This window comes from Metopolophium dirhodum, chromosome 1, assembly GCF_019925205.1.
Source record: "Metopolophium dirhodum isolate CAU chromosome 1, ASM1992520v1, whole genome shotgun sequence".
NCBI lineage: Eukaryota > Metazoa > Arthropoda > Insecta > Hemiptera > Aphididae > Metopolophium > Metopolophium dirhodum.
This window is the reverse complement of record NC_083560.1, coordinates 130,417,647-130,433,054: the sequence shown is the minus strand read 5'-3', so window position 1 is coordinate 130,433,054 and position 15,408 is coordinate 130,417,647. Positions and strand designations below refer to the sequence as shown.

The window sequence follows — 15,408 nt, the reverse complement described above, 5'->3', positions numbered from 1 at the left end:
CTTCTTTTTCTCTAAAAGTTTCGCTTGATACACTTTTCAAAACCACAGAAGATATCGCCTTTTCTTTTGCTGGTGCAATTAGACGTCTTTTTTTGTTTAAATGCTGCACATCAAAGTTCCCAATAAACGTACATTCCATCAAAACTCTATTGGATAAGATAAAATAATACACGGATTAAATTTTTGAAAATATTTAATATTGAAATTCAAAATAGTTTATGTAATATGTTATGTAATAGGTATTTCAAAGCTAATAATGTATAAATGCATAATTATAAAATATAAAAAAAATACCTTGCGTTATCGGATGGTTGATTTAAAATAACACCCTTAAAATGTGAGCTACATACAGAGCATCGTCCGACAACAGTAACAAAATTATTTCCATTTCGATATACATGAGCTCTTTGGAACGATATACAGCATGGCAATTGAGTATGGATCCAAAAGTGTTCGGCTAGTATAGTATGGGTGTCCATAGATTCTGTTGTAATACTTGATGACTTTTAAAATTTTGTTTTGGTCGATTTTTGTCATTCAGTCTATACACAATGTCATGCGGCTTCATCAACTTCCACTCATTAACAGAAAAAGTAAAAACAAACTTTTTTTTTGATAGATCATCATCTAAATTTCTACTATCGTCTGAACTATCTAAAAAAAAAAATTAAATCTATATATGTAGCAATTTTGATTTTACTAGCCAAAATAATTTAATAAAATATTAAATTGTCCCAAAAATGATAAAATACCAATATATTAAACAAAAATATAAATTAATAAATTATAATATAAAAATAATTTATGTAAATGAAAAATCATATGTTGATCTATTTTTGGGCTATCGGATTTTGTATAGGTATATTTGATGAAAAGATTAATAGAAAAAAAAAATAATGTATGATCTTCTTTCAAGATGGTGAAATATAATGTACATGAGATTAAATATTCTTTAAGTGGCTGCCGTACTACTGTTTCGCTGTACATTGGGTATCGAGTATGTGATTATAATGGATGTGTTATATTTTAATTAAATTATAAATCTTTGCATACGAAAAACGATTCTGAGCGGAGATAGTGTATCATTCGTTATCCTACCATAATTGTGTAAATAGTTTGACTCCCTTATTAAATGGTCTAGCTTTTTAACTTAGTGAAGAAGTTTTTATTGACAATAATTTAAAAAAAAATTACAGAGTTCAAAATTTGCTTATAGCTTAGCTCAAAAAGAGACAAAATATTTTGAAAATCCTACCATGTATAATAAGTGCTAATTGTAATATTTGGTGAAAGTTTCAAGTATTGCTATTAAAGCAACTCATAAGGAACTTTGCATTAATTTCTTAAGATCTTTACCAACTCCCACAAATACTTAACCAAAAAATGTTTAAATTTTTTTATAATAAATGTTACTAACCATTTTCATTCGGTGAATCAATAATAACATTAGATTTTAAAGTTTTTGAACAAATTGGAAATCCTAGTTTTTCCTTAATATCATACCGGTTTTTAAATACTAATGTATGTATAGCACTTTTAGATATGTTATTTTCTAAATAAGCGCTAATTTCAGCCCATATTGGGTTAGTGGCAACAGCTATTTCTAAAAAAGAAAAAATATAAAAACGCATCTTAAAATAAATTTTAAGTATAAATTGTGATTTTTTAGTAGGTAATACCTAAGGACTTATATTAAATGCAAAAATATTATTTCATACCTAAAAATTAAAACTGAAAAAATAAAAAAAAAATTTTTTTTTAATATTAGTACCTACTTATTTACCTAAATTATATTTAAACATTAAAATTAATGTGTTGGTAAATATTGTCTAAGAAAATTAATTTTTCAAAAATTTAAGTTTACAAGAAAATGAATTTTTCTTTTAACCTAGTTTATCAAAACGTGTTGATTTAGAATAATATTTATAAAGATAAATTCTTTCGGTAAAATAATTCCTAACGGTGATAAGTTGTAATATAAACAACTGATGGCTAATTGAATTGGACATTTTGACTATACTGGGTGATTTTCTTTTATCAAACAACACTCATTATTTCAAAAAGTATAAAATATGTTTTTAAAAATATTTTTTACAGAGTTTCAATCTGTTAAAAAATAACGTTTTTATTAAAAAAATATTTTTTTTAATATTTTTATCCTTATATTTTTTTAAGTTTTTTACTTTTTTGAATGACGACATAATGTTTTAATTTTATATTCCAAAGCATAATATTTTTCTACGTATTTTAATATATAAAAATCGAATTTAAGGCAAATAGTTTAGGAGTTATACGTATTTAAAGTCTTGATGACCGGAGTAGTGGACAAATATTTTACAGGTAACCCCGTACCACTCCACTCCGCTCAACTAAACTTTAAATTCTTCTAACTCCTAAACTATTCGCCCTAAATTCGATTTTTATGTATTACAATGTAAAATACTTAGAAGAATATTATGCATTGGAATATAAAATTAAAACACTATGTCGTCGTTTAAAAAAGTAAAAAACAAAAAAATATAAGGATAAAGAATATTTAAAAATATAATTTTTTTAATAAAAACGTTTTTTTTTTAACAGATTGAAACTGTGTAAAAAAAATATTTTTAAAAACATTTATACTTTTTGAAATAATGAGTGTTGTTTGATAAAAGAATCACCCAGTATATGATATAAAAGTGTAATGCAAGATAACATTACATATTTTTCAAAATATTTTTAAATACAAGTTTTAAATTTATTTAAGTTTCAATTTTTTAGTTAAAAGTCAAAAACATTTTCAATTCTTAATCTCAGTTGAAATTGTATATTTCAAAGAAGTTGGAAATTTTTTACTATTGAATTATATATTCTTAATCTCAGTGGTAAGCTGGGGGTAAATACCAATAAAACTAAGAACTACATTTTTTTTCGAAAGATAATTATTTTGAAAGCTTTTAATAGGTTTAGCAATTGTAATTTGTAACAACTTCTGATCCTTATATTATAATAAACTAAATAAACTTACCTTATAATGAATTATAAATTATGATCTTCCAATAAATAGTCAAACACATACAAAATAATATAACAGAAATAGAACGATACACTTACGTAGAGTGACAATAAAATAACTAATTACTACATTCAACTCAAATTTCTTAAATTTAGTCAATGGGTCACACTCATGACACACATACGATTGTTTAGATTAATACACTAGTTATAAAGAAAAATTATATTTTTTCTTCATTTTATCTGAGATAATTTTGCAGCTCCCCAAAGTGTGCTTTCCTAGGCAATAGCCAAGTGTGCCGGTGCCCCCATTATAACCATACAGCACTGCATTTGTATGATATTTAATTAATACATTTTAATAATATTTAATTAACATTAAATTGAAATTAGCTGGGAAGTAGCATGAAATGGATTTTATTTTATTAAGAAGTAGCAAGTTCACAGTGTTTTGAATTTTAAATCATCGTTTTGGGACATTTATAAAATATTATAAATTAAAAACGTTCAATATTAGTTATTAAGTTTCAAACTACAACAACCGTCGGATGTCTATACACTCATTTTAAGTGGTGTGTTAATTTTTGTATTGACAGTTATTTTGACATTAAAATGTTAAAACCATGTCTTTATTTTAATAATGTGCTTACCTAATTATTTTATTATCTAGGCTAAAATCTAAGACACAATTTAAACAAGTATATTAAAATATTGAAATATATATACCTATTTGGTAATAAGTAATAATTATACTGTATAATACCTGGAAATAATACAAATTATAACATTTCAGTTTTTTGATTACTTTGAAAATTCGAGTGATAAAAATATCGATGAATTGAATAAACAAATGACAAATAATCGGTAGATAGGTCCTAGTTAAGCTTGATGATAAATCAACTAACATTTTTAAAGTCTCGACGTTACTATAGTTACAAAAGAACATTTTATTATTGACTTGCATACTTACTCATGTCACCTTTTTCGTCTTTGCTAACCACATTATCTTTAAAAGATAAAATAGCATCAACCACAACTGAAGGTGGAACACCACATTTTCGTCCGACCATGTTTAATGATGATATTGTAAAAAAAAAACAATTAATATTATCAAAACAAATAAAAAAAAGATAATTTAAAGTCAAAGATAATTTCAAATTACAGTGATAAAAAAACAATATTTTGCTATAAAAATCACATGTACTCGGCCTAATCGACAAATTACGAATGACCATTCAATTATTTCAATTAAGAACAAGTTCTTGTCAATTATAAAAATAATATTTTAGGATATCTAAATATAATTTTATTACCACAATAACTGTTACTATATTTAGTACACAATCGAAATAGCGTCCCAGCCCACATAATCCAAATATCGATAAGCGTATTAATAGAATAAACCATAGACCTATATACTAATGGACAGAGCTTCGAGAGAGGGCAGGGGTACAATATAGAGCGAGTAAAAAAAGAAAAAAATGTAGAAAAATATATTATACAGTTCGTTATGCTGGCACTTTCGCTACTTTATGTTGTTTCTCTTTTCTTTCTTTCTCATTTATATGGTTATAATGTTATATACCTACATACATATATAATCTCCTAGCGTTGATGTCAGGGTTGGGTGAAATGCGCTGTCCATTAGTTTATGGGTCTAGGGTTAGGGACACAAATCCAAAATATTATTTTAAGCAGTGGCGCAACTATTAGATTATGCATAGGCCATAGGGATATTTCATATATGTATATTATATAGCTATTTATAAATTACAAATTTGAAATGAATAATATAATATAACATCTATTTACACATGTTTTGAATCGTTTACCAACGCGACTCAACAGGGCAGGTGACTTGTACGCGTGATCACGATGGCACCGCGTGCGGAAAGTGCTAACATTTTCCGCCACTGCCAATTATGGCATTATTATAATTATAAATATAACTATAAATAATAATATGCTACTACTACGGTATAATAATAAAAAATAAATACATTTTTTTGTGGGAATTATAAGAAATTATACACTTTAGGTTTCAAATAAGATCTTATTTACGGAGACCATAATGAAGGATTTTTTTTATTTTTATATAATATATTTATATATCGTCATATACACCAATTACTTCCGAATAACACTATTTACACTATTAAGAACACACAATAATTTCTAACTTATATATTATTATCGCTTTAACTAGTTTCTATTTTGCTACACCTATTAAAACATTTTGAATTAGATATACTAAATGTTGTTTTAAATTACATAAATATTTACTTAATATAATCAACAGTTTAATATTTAATAATATTTATTTTTTATATATTATGAATGATACAAACGGTGGGTATACCCTTAATTAATACGTAGCATGTACACATTTACCTACATTATCCTAAATACCTACCTAATTAAGTTAGTAGTAAATATATGTATAAAAATTAAAAATGTTGATATGTATTTAACGGTATGCTAAATATTTGCATTTTAATAATATAATATTAATTTATACTATTCATCAGTGATCAGTATAATAATTAACTATTGTTTACACTGTCGTGCGAATTCATGCTAATGGCGTGCTAAATATTGGCGGTATCACTTTTGCAAAAATCGCAAAATTTCTCTAATGGGCCGGGCTGGCGCAACGGTAAAATCGCCAAAACGGTTTTTTAGCCATTAAAAAATGTCGTGCGAATTCCGGCGACTGTCGTGCGAATTCATGCTAATGGCGTGCTAAATATTGGCATATATATAAAGTCGATAAGTATATTTTTTCTATTGGGCCGGGCTGGCGCAACATTGCTCCAGCCCGGCCTATTAAATTTTGAGTTTTGCAGTTAAACCAATACCATGCAAATTTTAATTTTTGTCATGCAAATTCATGCTAATTGCATGCTAAATATTGGTGCAAAAATTTTCCAATATTTCGAAATGGGCCGGGCTGTCGCAACGTACGTTATATAAATACTTTTTTGATAAATGTATGTTACAATTTGTTAACATTATATTATACAACTATACATTTTATATTAGTTATGTTTAGGCAGTGAATGTACCCGATCTCTTCAAAAATTACAGAATGATAATTAAAGATCTTAGAGTTTTATTATTATAATTATTATATTACTATTAGGTATAGCCGTATACCTACTACCAACATATTATTATATAAAAAAATATTTGTAATTACTTATCATCATATTTGAATATAACATTAACAGTTGAACGTAAAAGATAAAACATGGAAAATTAATATTAATTGAATTGCGCCGTATTTATTTTATTTACCATTTATTAGATTTTACTATAAGTATTATATTTAAATAAGTAATAATCCAATAACTACAAATCAAGCTATGTTATAATACAGTTTCTACGATCTATATATTGGTACATAAATTTAGGTAAGCAGTATCTTAATTTATATTCGGTAGTTCATAGGTACGCGAGGGTGTTGTAAATATTACGTCGGCATTTGCGTATAATGAATTTTATAATGATACGAATCGTACCGGACGAACGTTCATAGACCAATAAACGGCGCTCCTGAACGAGCACTCGTCGGTAGCGAATTGCGAATAGTAGGCGTAACTTAAACGCCGCGCGCTTGCGGACCGTGAAAACACCTAACAGCGCATCCTCTCGATCGTTGCACGCGTAAATTTTTCGTGACACGTCCTCTTAAGTGACTTATGAATATAGTTTAATAATTTGTGGTTAAGGAAAAGCACGAGTGAAAATTACACATTATTTTGTTTTATTTATATTTTTAAATGTTTTTTCTAGCTTCAAAGTTCTTGCAAACGTGAGAAACGAGAGTCATTCATCAACATTCCAAAACCCTTATAAAAGATAATTTATAAATTTAATAAAAGAAATAAATAAATCAAATTTTGACTTTTTCAAAAGAATGAAGTAATACAGCATAAAAATAAAGAATGTTCACATAAGAAAAAATATTGATTTCAATTTTTAAATATATAATTTTGCTATATCTATATATTGTGATGTATATCTGATAACTTAACACAGTGAGGAGAGAGAAAAAAAATAAGTTTTCTCAATATTATATAGAATTGATTGATTTAAAGCGTTTTTGTATAATTTTATCAAATTAATCATTTTATCATTAAGTCACCATGCCCCGCGAGGAACTGCTCACGTAGTGATCCACCTCAAGGGGAAGAACCAGTCTCCTTCTAATGTCGGGACAGATAGCGTAGGTCCAGCGACCCTTCCTACTATTGTCCCACCTATCCTGCCAGATGTCCAAGAGCCTATCCCACTAGTCGTTCATCTCCTCTGAGATTTGACCAGCTTTCCTGTTTGTCATAGCCACATACCATTGAATTTCCAGCTCAAGAGGCAGCTGTCCAGCAACAACCTGCAACGCATCCGTTGAGGTTGTTCTGTATGCCCCTGATAGAGAGAGGAGGGCCCTCCTCTGCTTGCTGCCGAGGAGTTTTATCACCTTCTTCGTGAGGTTTCCTTTAGACCAGATCTCCGCGGCGTCAGTGATACGGGGCAGGAAAACTGGCAGGCCCTCTGTCTGCTTCTGAACTTTTTTAGCCTAACTTTGGCGCAACTTGGTGAACTTTTGCGTGACCTGCACCTAAATTAGCACTTTAACAGCACTAATCCGTGGGTGTTTGGTCCGACGCAAAATTCGTGGTGGTTGCCGAGAAAAACGAAAAAGGGTATTCGTCTACTGGGCGTAAACCTTTGATTACGCTCGCGGCCAACCAATAACGCCCTTGACGCTTCGTTACCTAACCGATATTCAAGGCAAATCTTTTCGTACCCAGAACGCAAAATTTGAGCGACCTTAACCCGTTCGGAAATCGAGTTGAACACGGAGCGCCTCGAAACACGTCCGTACTGTGTGACTGCCACACTGTAGTTTGCTAGATAGGGACACGAAGACTCCCAAGTTTGGTGCCTTGCGGCTACAACCACGGACCTCACATTAGCGCTGTGCGCTAGTCGTGAGCCGCGGAGGTTCGCGGTCGGCGTACAGTGGCGAAACCACCGGCCCGCGCATCGTCTAATGATCACGAAGCACCCGTTTCCACCGAAGTCGGGAGAGAGTGCGCCCGTACCGTCGGATGAGGCGTGCACGTGCGTTTCGCCACCCAGGTCGGGTCACAAGTTATCCTCATTGCTTCCCGTTTTTCGTCACGGGCAACCTCCGGTGCATATAGCCCCACCGTTAGGCTGGGTGGGCGCTAAGGAGGTACTGACTCGGCAGCTTTCACCTAGACCGAGCTTGGTCTTATAACCACAAGGTTAGCTCCCGCTAACTGCCACTCTGAAACCAAACCGCCGTCGACCAAGGCCAGTGAAACACCGTCGTGTGAGGGCACAGCGCCACGGGGCTCCCTCACATCCCGAAGTACCATTCACGCCACCGCTAGGAGGGCCCATCAATGGTGGGATGGATGGTCGGATCGAGCTTCGTCGACTGAGAGCCTCAGCTGTGGTCCTACCAAGATTCGGGTCGTGTACCACGAAATCACGTTGGGCCTTCGCCGCCGGCGCGTGGCCGCGACCCCCCGAGTTAGAGGTTCGGTAGCCTTTACCACGCCTCCCAGAGGCATCACCGAGGTGATCGACTCGCTCTTCTCGAGGTCACAGTCAGAACCTCCAACACCCTAGTCCCCGAGGTTTTCGGTGTGTCCGCGTCCCAGACGCCGGCCCCGATTGCCAGTTCCCTTTTAGTCGCCTTTTACGACAAGCAGGGAGTACTGTCGCTGAATGCTTGGACGGCCCCAGCCACAGGGCTGGACTCCTCGCCCCTGGCGCATGAGCACGCCCCTGGTCAGGACACGCTCAAGCGTGCCCCGCCGCTTGTGCCGCTTACATTATGCGTGCTCATCCGGGACATCCCGAGACTGTGCCATACACCGCCTGGTGTGACTGCGCCCGGATCCTACCTATCGGATATATTTTGTAGACTATTTTTACTGAATCTTTTAAGAGCCTCGTATGTACGTCTTGTGTTCAGGAAGGCTCCACTGTCCGGAGGCCAAGCCACTCCTTCCCGCTGTAAAGCTTACTTCGGAAATCTCCGTATCCGTTCATGTCGGATATCTGTAAAATCCTCGATAACGTTATTTGGCCGCCGGCCTGTTATCTACAATAATTGTCGTCGGTCATTACGGTAGACTCCACGTCGAGAATATTCGATACCCCCGCCCCGCCTGTGCCATCTCGGTCATTGCCTGCCGTCTCACCGCGAACCCGTCAACGTCTAGTTAGTGACCCTCTGTCTGTTCGTTGCAACTGTTGCAACGGCCCCGGCACCTTTGTCACGTCCGCGTGTTGCGCGACAGACTATTTTTCTGCGTGATCGATGTTGTGAATGTGTCGTGTTAAGTATTCATCGGCCGTGGCGTTTCGCGTGTGTTAAGTCGATCCGTCCATATTAGTTACCCGTCGATCACCTGTGGTACGTTGTCTCGTGGTGTACGCGGGCAGGTATCTGGTTGTTGGCCGTCGCCATTGTGTTGCGTGGAGTATCGGCGACGTCCGAATTATTAGTGTGCGCCACCCGTCAGTGGCCATCGTTGGGATTCCCAGTCCACCAGCGTCGACTCGCCGTATGGACCAATTATGCAGTCGGAAGGTGAACGAGTGGCAACATTGCGGGTACCAGGGAGACCGGTGATTGTATCATTATATTATTATTTTGTATCATTTGTACCTACGTGTTAATTTTACCTATGTATATCCATTAGTGGGCGCCCATCCATTTCATATGAATGTAAAACATTGTAATCTTACATATTAATACTAAGCGGTGCTTCTGGCTCGCCATTAGAACATATTACCTTGAGTTCTTCATTCTTATTTATATTGACGTTACGTATAAGGGACCCACTCTCATCCGTGCCTTGCGTGGTGGTGCTTAGCGCTATCATTTTGTTCAGTCAGAGCGTGGAGCAATACAACACGATAAAATATTATTTAAGTGTAGCCGAGTCGGTCGATGCCTCTGGGTCGGCAGTAAGGACTTTGTGCGACAGTTCAGGAACTGTGTAGTGTAATGGTCAAGTTCTAGCGGAAGTCCGCACCGTCTGATTACGTCCGGGATCATGAACTTTGTCCATTCTCCCTTGTCGACCGTATCGTACCTGGCTTGCCATTCGTTCATAAGTGCCTGGAGTCCTATGCTGTATTCTTCATACGTTATTTCACCGGTTCGTAGCCTACATTTTTGCGCCACCCTCTTGACCTCCAGGTCGAGTGGGAGTACTCCCGTCACGACCGAGAGGCCGAGAGGCAGTTAGTTGACACAGTCCTGTAGCTACTCGTGATTGCCCGGAGCGGCTCTCTCTGTATGCTCCCTAGGGCTGCAATGCTCTTATTTAAGGCGCACTCTCCTTCGGCCCAGACTTCGGCCACATACGTAATGCGGGGGAGAAAGGCCGCTTCGTATATCACTCTGGCCGCCGCTCGGCCCATGCCCCAATTGGCGGACGTCGTCTGACGTAATCTTCGGTACATTCCGTCCGATTTTGTTTTGAGGGACGTCACGTGGTCCCAGAAGCTCTCTCTGGAGACCAAAATGACGCCCAGGTTTTTTGCTGTCGCCTCCACGACGATCCTAGCGTCGTTATCTCGTGAGCCAAAGCCCACCGAGTAGCCGGGCTTTAGTCCCCCTTTGAGGCTGAGAAATTGGCTTTTCGTCGGTGAGAATTCCAGCTCATATGCTTCAGCCCACGCTTTGAGGCTGTCAACATAATTTTCAATCCTACTATGTGCGGTATGAGGCCTTGCCGCCGCCACCGTTAGCGCAATGTCGTCCACATACAGCACTATGTTCGCCGTGCTATCTCGTCGTCCACCAGGGCTGTTTACCTGCCCTTCGACCTTTAATGCTAGTTCTCGGCATGGAGTCCGCGGCTGCATTCTGTATCATGTTGATTAACGTACATGCGTACGTGTCAATGGTGGACCTGTCAATTTCCATGCTACGGTTACACAAACTAAGAACGAATTTGGCCCAATCGGCCCGTTTGGTATTGTATCTATAGGATACTTTCCTTGGCACCCTCTCGGTCCTAAGGTCGAAGCTGTATGTCAGCACATTGTGGTCACTGTCGGTTATATCCATAACCGACCAGTCTCGTATGAGGTTCACAGTTCGCGGTGGTTATGTCAATATTGGACGAGCCCATGCCTTCTTGTTCGTACGTAGTTAATTCGTTTGGCTGGTTTACGACAGTAAGATCGAAGTCTTCGATCAAGTCTACTGTTAGACGTCCACGATCATTCGTATCAGTTCAATGTCAGAGCGGTGAGTGGCCATTTACGTCGGCACCGATTATCGCCCTTGGTTCGCGACCAAGTATTGTTCCTAACTTTTCAGTGAAGTTGTGGGTCGGCATGTTGAATTTAAAATATGCCGACACTCCCGTGATGGCGTCCGTATCACTGTCTCTGCAGACTTTCACTACGATAATGTGCTGGCTGGATAGATTTGCTTGTTCGATTACCCGTAGTTTGGGGTCGAGGACTACTATAACCGCGCCGGGGTTAACACCACTCGCTGCCTGCCTGCAGTTTTCAAAAGCGTAGGCCGAACCGTTTACCATAACAGGCTCCTGTATAAGGACGATGTCCATAGATGCTTCATCACAATAGTCTCTTAATTGCTGACTTGCTATTTTCTGCCTGTAGACATTGTGCCGTGCAACCTTCACGGATTCGGTCATTGCAAGCCGAAATCCGCCTTAGGAGGCTTCTCATCGCCTGGCCCCTAGCTTCGCACGTCGCGCTTGACGCCTTGTGAGGTCCCTTACAGTTCACACACTTCACCCGCTCCTCGTTACAGGCACGGGAGTCGTGTGCACCTGCGCAGTTCCTACACGAGGGCGTCTTCTGGTAGATAGGGACACGAAGCTCCCGGGTTTGGCGTCATCTGACTACAACTACGGACCTTATATTGACACGGGGTGCTAGTCAAGGGCCGTAGAGGCATACGACCGCCAACCGACCAGCCGCAACGATTGCGTAATTGACTGCTCTATAAATCAATGCCTAATTGTGGTTTTCAATATGCGTCCGACGTGAGCGTGTCGACAATAGTCGTTGCGTTCACCGATCGTACTGTTTTGGAAGCAGTGTATTGCGTGCGCCGCATTGTGATTTTATTCTAAACGAATTTATCATATATTTGTATAAACAAATTTATTCAATCAAAAAATGTCGAAAATGACGAAAACTCAATTCTTTACAATTGACGATGAGGTGTTAGTTGAAGAAGTTAGTAAAAACCGTGTGTTGTATGACAGTTCGCGCGAGAAACATAAAGATGTTCATTTCAAAGATGTTATTTGGAATAATATTTCTTCCGTTGTTGGGCAATGTAGTAAGTACAACATATTATAAGAATAAACAAATTAATATTAATAATAAGAAATAATCAAGGCTTTAATATTAGTAAAATAATAAAGCAATCAAATACCCACAAAATTATATAGGAGCCTTGTATTACATTTTCACGCTCTTTGGCCAAACAAATTACATTTTATTGATATTTATAAAAAAAAAACTAAAAATATTGAAATTTAAAATTGACCGTAAACAGTTAAAAATGAGTCAAAATATTTTCAAAATGCTATGGTGTTTAGAAATTGCTAATATAAACTTTCAGACAATGTATCTACGGTTTTAGAGTTATATACCAAAATCCAAACTAGATTTTCTCAAAAACATATTTTGCGTAAATATTCCCGTTTTTGCTTAATTTTTCTTTTGTTTTTTACGGCATTTTTGAAAACTACTGGGACATTTTTATTTTTGACCCATAAAAGTATCAACTAGATACTCGTAAATTGTTTCACAAATTTTAAAGGTAGTTGTACTTATATTCGTCATTTTATTATTAATAATGCGAAACACTAATTACACAGTCTTCAATATTTAAAACGAAATAATATAACATAAATAATATTTGGTTAATCAGACAATTATTATTATTTTTTTTATATATATAAATAGGCTGTAAAAATCAAAATTTAATTTTAAATCTATGAAATTTATGTTATGAAAATAAAAGTAACTCGTTAATTAACTTAGTTTTAATAAACTTTTTTTTTTTCCTGTTTTAACCGACGACGCCGCGGGATCTGCTTTCGCATTGCTTCCGCGGCGCCGCCATCGTATTGACGATATCAAATATTAATACATACGTGGGGGGGGGCAGACGGGACAGCTCCCCGACTCACCCCGTTCAAGCATTTTCAAAATTTTACATTAACAATGATAAACTGAATTTTAATGCATTTTAAGTTTTACTGGACCTCTTCCTGACCTTCTCGGGCCGACCGGAGTTCGCTGCCCTTGAATTCGCGTACCTGCCTCCGGTTAGCGGGCCGACCGGAGTCCGCCGCTCTGGATGTCTCATTCTCACAACCGTTGTGCCCTTCGCAAGGCCTCTTCTTCGCGTTCATCTTCTTCTTTGGTCGACAGAATCGTCTCGACCATGCGGATGAACTCCAGGCGATTAGTTTCGAACTGTTTCATTATTCTCCTACGGGCTTGGGCGTCTTCTGGCAAGTCGTGTGGCAGGGGACTACACAGGATTTCTTCCACGTCGCCCGCGTTCGGAGATCGCCTCATAATCTCGGTCATTCGAGCGCGATCGTCAAACCATCTCGGGCAGGTAAAAACCGTATGCTCAACAGTGTCGTCGGGGTCAACGCAGTATACGCAATTGCTGTCGTTCCCCCGATTAAACCTCTTAAGGTAGCTCCGGAAGCACCCGTGCCCCGAAAGCACCTGCGTCAGTCGGAAAGTCAGGGTTAGCGGTGGCTTTGTTAACCAGCGCCCAACGTCAGGGAAGAGCCGGTATGTCCATCTGCCTTTATCAGACCGTTCCCACCGAGCTTGTTAAGCTGCAATGCTGTTTATTCTCTCTTGTTTTTTTTTTAACGGTGCTCGGGGCGACGTCAGTCTGGTCGTCCAGGCGAACCCGAACTCTAGCCCTTTCTGTTGCTAGCAAGTCTGCAGGTAGCATTGAAGCCAATATTGAAGTTAAAAGTAACTTAAACTTAAGTTAAATTCTTAAACTTAACTTTAACTTATTAACTCGTTAATGCCCAGCCTCGTGGCTATAAAATATTAATACACATTTTAAAAGTGTTTTTAAAGCATACATTGTACATTCCTTTCCTTATGATTTATGAACATTACTTTTTTACAACTAATACTTAGCCATTAACGCACTTATGTATTATAGCTGAAGATTGAAAACACGTTGGCGAAATATACGTTATACGTATATGAGACATAAAAAAAAACTTGGGACTGGTTCGTCAGCATTATCAAAAAAGAAATGGGCTTTGGGTGACAATTTAACATTCCTAAGCAACGTAGAATACGAAAGAAAGTAAGTACTTATACAAAAAACAATACTTTAAATTGTTTACTCAAATTAACACACATTATATTTAGGAATGTTAACATTTGTTTATTTTATATTGTATAAAGTCTTAATATACTATCACTTAGGTTTTATACTAGAACGCTATTTAATAAAAATGAAAAACTATTTCTTTTTACCTTTATATTATATTGTTAAATAAAATGACAAAATTTAAAAATGTATGTATCATATTAAAATGAATTAAAAATGAATTTACGAGTTAATAAATATAAGACCAATACCAATTAATATTAAATATATTAAATATTTCAGTACAACAACAAATGTTAATGCAACTGAGATACAACAACAGATGATACAACAACAATTAATGATAATGCGAATGATATAACAAATTCGAATGATTCTTTAATGGATTTCTTAAGTGAAGAAAGTAGTGAGTTATTTGAAGGAGATAATACTACTGAAAAATCCACTAAAGACTCAAATTGTAATGAATTTCAAAAACCAAATAAAAAAATTAAATCAAAGTACAAGAAAAAAGAATTTTCAAAACAGCAATCGGAAAAGGGTTGTTTTTATTCAAAATTTACAGAGACAAAATGAAACGATTTTAAATAAAGTGACCAACAATGACGAAACCGATTTATTTTTCCAAAGTATTGCGGCTATGGTGAAAAAACTACCTCCTAGAGGCATAAGCAAGGCAAGACTTCAAATTTTAAAAACCGTATCTGAACTTGAAGATATTATAACCTTTGCACCATTTGCTCCATTTTAAGGTGATTCGATTTTTTTATAAAGATTTTAAAATGTTCTATTGTTAGAACAAAAGTATAAATGTTATTTTTAAAACCAAAAGTATAATTTTTAATTATTTTTTTTTCATTCTTAAATTGTTATATTGTTTTAAAAAGGCTTAAAGGAATTGCACATATTGTTTATAAAAATTATTAAAAATACAAGGTGAGTATTTAAAGTAGTTTTATATTATTTGTCTTCCTACCATGACA

The 15,408-nt window shown here is 36.1% G+C and overlaps 1 protein-coding gene and 1 pseudogene across 4 annotated transcripts in view; both read left to right on the top strand.

Moving 5' to 3' along the window:
• The window catches only part of LOC132935429 (uncharacterized), a 45,725-nt gene extending 38,689 nt beyond the window's left edge, over positions 1-7,036 (top strand). For all 4 annotated transcript variants that reach the window (XM_061001973.1, XM_061001974.1, XM_061001972.1 and 1 more), the window contains exon 13: positions 6,790-7,036. In XM_061001973.1, coding sequence (XP_060857956.1) covers positions 6,790-6,859 — 70 coding nt within the window. In that variant the 3' untranslated portion in view covers positions 6,860-7,036. The remainder of the gene's footprint in view (positions 1-6,789) is intronic.
• Positions 7,037-12,067: 5,031 nt separating this feature from the next.
• On the top strand, positions 12,068-15,176 carry LOC132953740 (uncharacterized; annotated as a pseudogene).
• The last annotated feature ends 232 nt before the right edge of the window (positions 15,177-15,408 follow it).